General features: G+C 31.8%; 1 protein-coding gene across 1 annotated transcript; it reads right to left on the reverse strand.

Annotated features, from left to right (window-relative positions):
* Positions 1-1551: 1551 nt before the first annotated feature.
* LOC112008243 (probable transcription factor At5g61620) lies at positions 1552-3543 on the reverse strand. Its single transcript, XM_065768541.1, has 6 exons — positions 3522-3543; positions 3184-3398; positions 3015-3080; positions 2860-2913; positions 2652-2774; positions 1552-1737 (listed from the first exon to the last, which is right to left on the reverse strand). The coding sequence occupies exons 1-6, from the start codon at positions 3541-3543 to the stop codon at positions 1633-1635; spliced, it is 585 nt and encodes a 194-aa protein (XP_065624613.1). The 3' UTR covers positions 1552-1632.

Below are 3543 nucleotides of genomic sequence, written 5' to 3' on the forward strand. Positions count from 1 at the left end.
AAACATTGTGAAAAAAAAATGAAAATTACTTCTTAAGCCTTAACTAAAAGTTGTAGAGTTTTATATGTGAATGCTCTTATTATATATAATAATAAATAAAGAATTTATAGGGTCACCGATTTTTCACACAAAATTCACATTCTCCTTCACATTCCACTCTATTTACCAACCCACAACACATAAGCAAAAAGAATGTGAATAATTATGTCAAATTCGATGTCTCTAGACTTTCGAGAGAGAGAGAGAGAGAGAGAGAGGGGTTGACATTTCAGTCACCAACATTGTACACCATCGTGACACACATAAACTCTCATATGGTTGCTTTGTAATTACTAATTAGTATATGGAAGAGAAAGGAAAGTAGAAACCCTTTAACCAAAAAGGAAAGGAAACCCCAAAAAAAAAAAAAAATAAAGAAAGAAAAAAAGAAGAAGAAGATAAGCCGGTAAAGTAGTTTTTCCTTTTCTTTTTCCCAGTCCAAATGAAAGAAATATCACCTTTTTTTTTTCTTTTTCTTTTTCTTTTATCATGCACTAAAATGCCATATTCCATATCATAGATATGTCAGGAAAGTTAAACTCATTCATTTTAGGTTCAAATGAAAGAAATTTCACCCTTGTTTTTTCCTTGTAAGTAAATACAACATTACATTTCAATCACCATTCACCCATATTATACTAAACACATAGAGAAACAGAAAATTTTGTGTCCTATATATGGCTTCTTCTTCTTCTTCTTCTTCTTCTTCTTTATTTATTTATTTTTTTTTTTTTTATGACTAAATGAGAACTTACCTTGATAGATCGTGAAGAGCACCATAAACTTCTTCTAGCACATGCTTATGCAAATTTGCAATAGTAACTAAAGTTTAAAATTGTATTCAATTTTTTTATTTAAGATATAGATCCGTGGCTAAGTTTAAAATTAGTCAATACCAGAATTTAATTGTAATTTAATTAATTGATCTAACACTCTACATGAACTCATTAAGAAAATATCCTATTTACTTTAAAATAAAATAAAACCAAATTACTTGATTTGGCATTAATTTTGTCTAGTCGTCAAAATACTTTGGAAGCTTTATATCAAATAGATGGTGTGTTCTATGAAAAGTGAAAGTACTTTTTTGCTTTTAAAAAAGGTTGGACGAGAAAAATAATATGAATTGAGTTTATGAGATGAATAAGACACAGAATACAATCACTAAGATTGACAACTACTTAGAGAAGATGGTGTTTATATTACCTTGTAGACTGATATAATTAGCAATAGATTCAAAAAAAAAAAAATAGTGCTTTTGCCACAGGATTATTGATCACAAAAAGGTAGATAGTGTAAAACATCTAAAAGTTCATAAATTGGAGATGTGGTCGATACTCAGTACAGCTATCTGCTTATTTGATTCTTAAATAAGATTTCTATCATATCTCCGAAAAAAAATTGAAAAAAAGAAAATAAAAAGAAAAGAATTATAGCCATCAATTGATAAATCAAAAAAAAAAAAAAAAGAGTTTCACTGCATCAAAATTTTCATGTCACTCTAATGGTTGTAGATGTCTGAGAGGATAACTTTGTTGTAGGTTGAGTAGTCCAATTGTATGCTTTTTGCAATCATTGAAGGCCTAGCAAGACCTAATCAAGAACGACTATGTGCGAGGAATGCCTGTGGTGATGGAATACCGAATTCTGCAATGTTCCAGGCAACCAAGATGAATAACTTTGACTGGCGGAATTCACCTGTTAAACCAGCAAGATCATCATGCAACAGTTGGTTTAACAATTTGGCAAGGAGTAATATTCAAATGAAAACAGTGTTTGATAAATCTAAGAAACAGATGGAAATTCATACTACATTTATACTAAGAGATGTTATTATATTCACATTTAGTGGTGAATGAGAATTTGCAAATTAAATTCCATGCTTAAATAGATGAAATTGGTAACAAGCCATATGTGGCTATTAGAATCATCCGAGGTTGAAATTAATCATGATAGAGGTCAAGAATAATTGTCCTATTCACAATAGAATTCAACATGCTGTTTGCGGAAAATTAGAGAACATTTTTTTTTATTATAAAGACTTACAATACTTAAACCTTCAAAACTTCAAAAGGGCCTAACTCTTGAAAGCTTAAGTAAGGCTTTTTAAACTCACACACACAACTGAAATTAAACGATGTGGGACAAGAGCCCCATAGGGAACCCCTAGATTAATTCACCAACCCTGGAAAATTAGAGAACATTGATTAGTCAAGAATGTAGATTCCACCAACCCCATTATTAAGTAATCTTGTTTCATTGAGAATTCTTCATATTAATCCCTCACCCAAAATCTCATAATTAAAATAAATAAAGAAAAGCACTTCAAGATGTTAAAATTTCGGCTGTTACAAACAGAGTGCAAACAATGGTCTATTTCCTCACAAGGTACAATAATGTAAGTACAAGTTGCATCTAAAGATAGTTAATCAAGGTTTTCATCTTAGAAGTTTGGGTAGTTATCATCCAATTATCCAATACTATAGATAAAACACGTACAATGCGCGCTGTGAATTTAGTCTTGGTTTAAATCAATTTTTATTTTACTACTATACAAAATATAAATTTCAATTCAGCAAATAAAATGTGGCAAAAATCAAATTGTTTCTTACCGTGGAAGGACTCCTACAATAATTTGGAGCACCAAATACTGGGGGTGGCATTTGAGCAATTGGTGGAATATCCAAGGCAACATGTGGGGATTGATTCACATTATGTTGATATGCTGTAGTAGCCTATATCATTGGAGGAAGGCATTAAAGACTGACAAATTTCAACCGCATTTAGATACAAGAATGGTTGTTGATATATGAGCTTTACCTCTATTGGGTTCTCATTATTGTTCACCAATGCCAAAGCTTGGGAGTTACTAGCCTAAAAGAGTAGAAGCCATAACAATGTTAACAACCACGTTCTATTTTAACATACTATTTTACGCAATAAATGAATAATTTGGGATGGATGGACGGACTTACCTTTAAAGCCTTTTCAATACCACTTTTCTCTGTATGTGAAACTGATGAATCCTTTGGAGCTAGTTCCTATAAGTGCATGATCATGGTCACATCTATGAAATGTGTGTGTGTCTGTGTGTGGGTGTGTGTGTGTGTGAGAGAGAGAGAGAGAGAGCAAGAAATCTATTACATCTTCATTTAGGGATAGGTCAAACACACTTGGCCTATTTTTCTTCTTATCATCAATTGCAACTTGTCGCATATAATGTTTCTGAGCATGACTAGCAACCTGGGCTGGGGACCTAGTAGTCACAAAATCACGTGAAATTCCTTTCCAATCACCTCTTCCAAGCTTCTCCAAACCAATAAGAAATAGTTTGTGCTCCTCTTCAGTCCATCGCCTTCCTAAACAAACAAACAGCAAAGTATTTTACAAAATACTAATAACAATTATGTCAAACCATAACTAGTATTTAGCAAACACCATATTGACACAATGTTTTATGACTTTCTTAAAAAAGAAAATACGAGATTTCTTATTTTTAGCCAT

Source organism: Quercus suber, unplaced genomic scaffold (genome assembly GCF_002906115.3).
Source record: "Quercus suber isolate HL8 unplaced genomic scaffold, Cork oak 2.0 scaffold_956, whole genome shotgun sequence".
Classification (NCBI taxonomy): Eukaryota; Viridiplantae; Streptophyta; class Magnoliopsida; order Fagales; family Fagaceae; genus Quercus; species Quercus suber.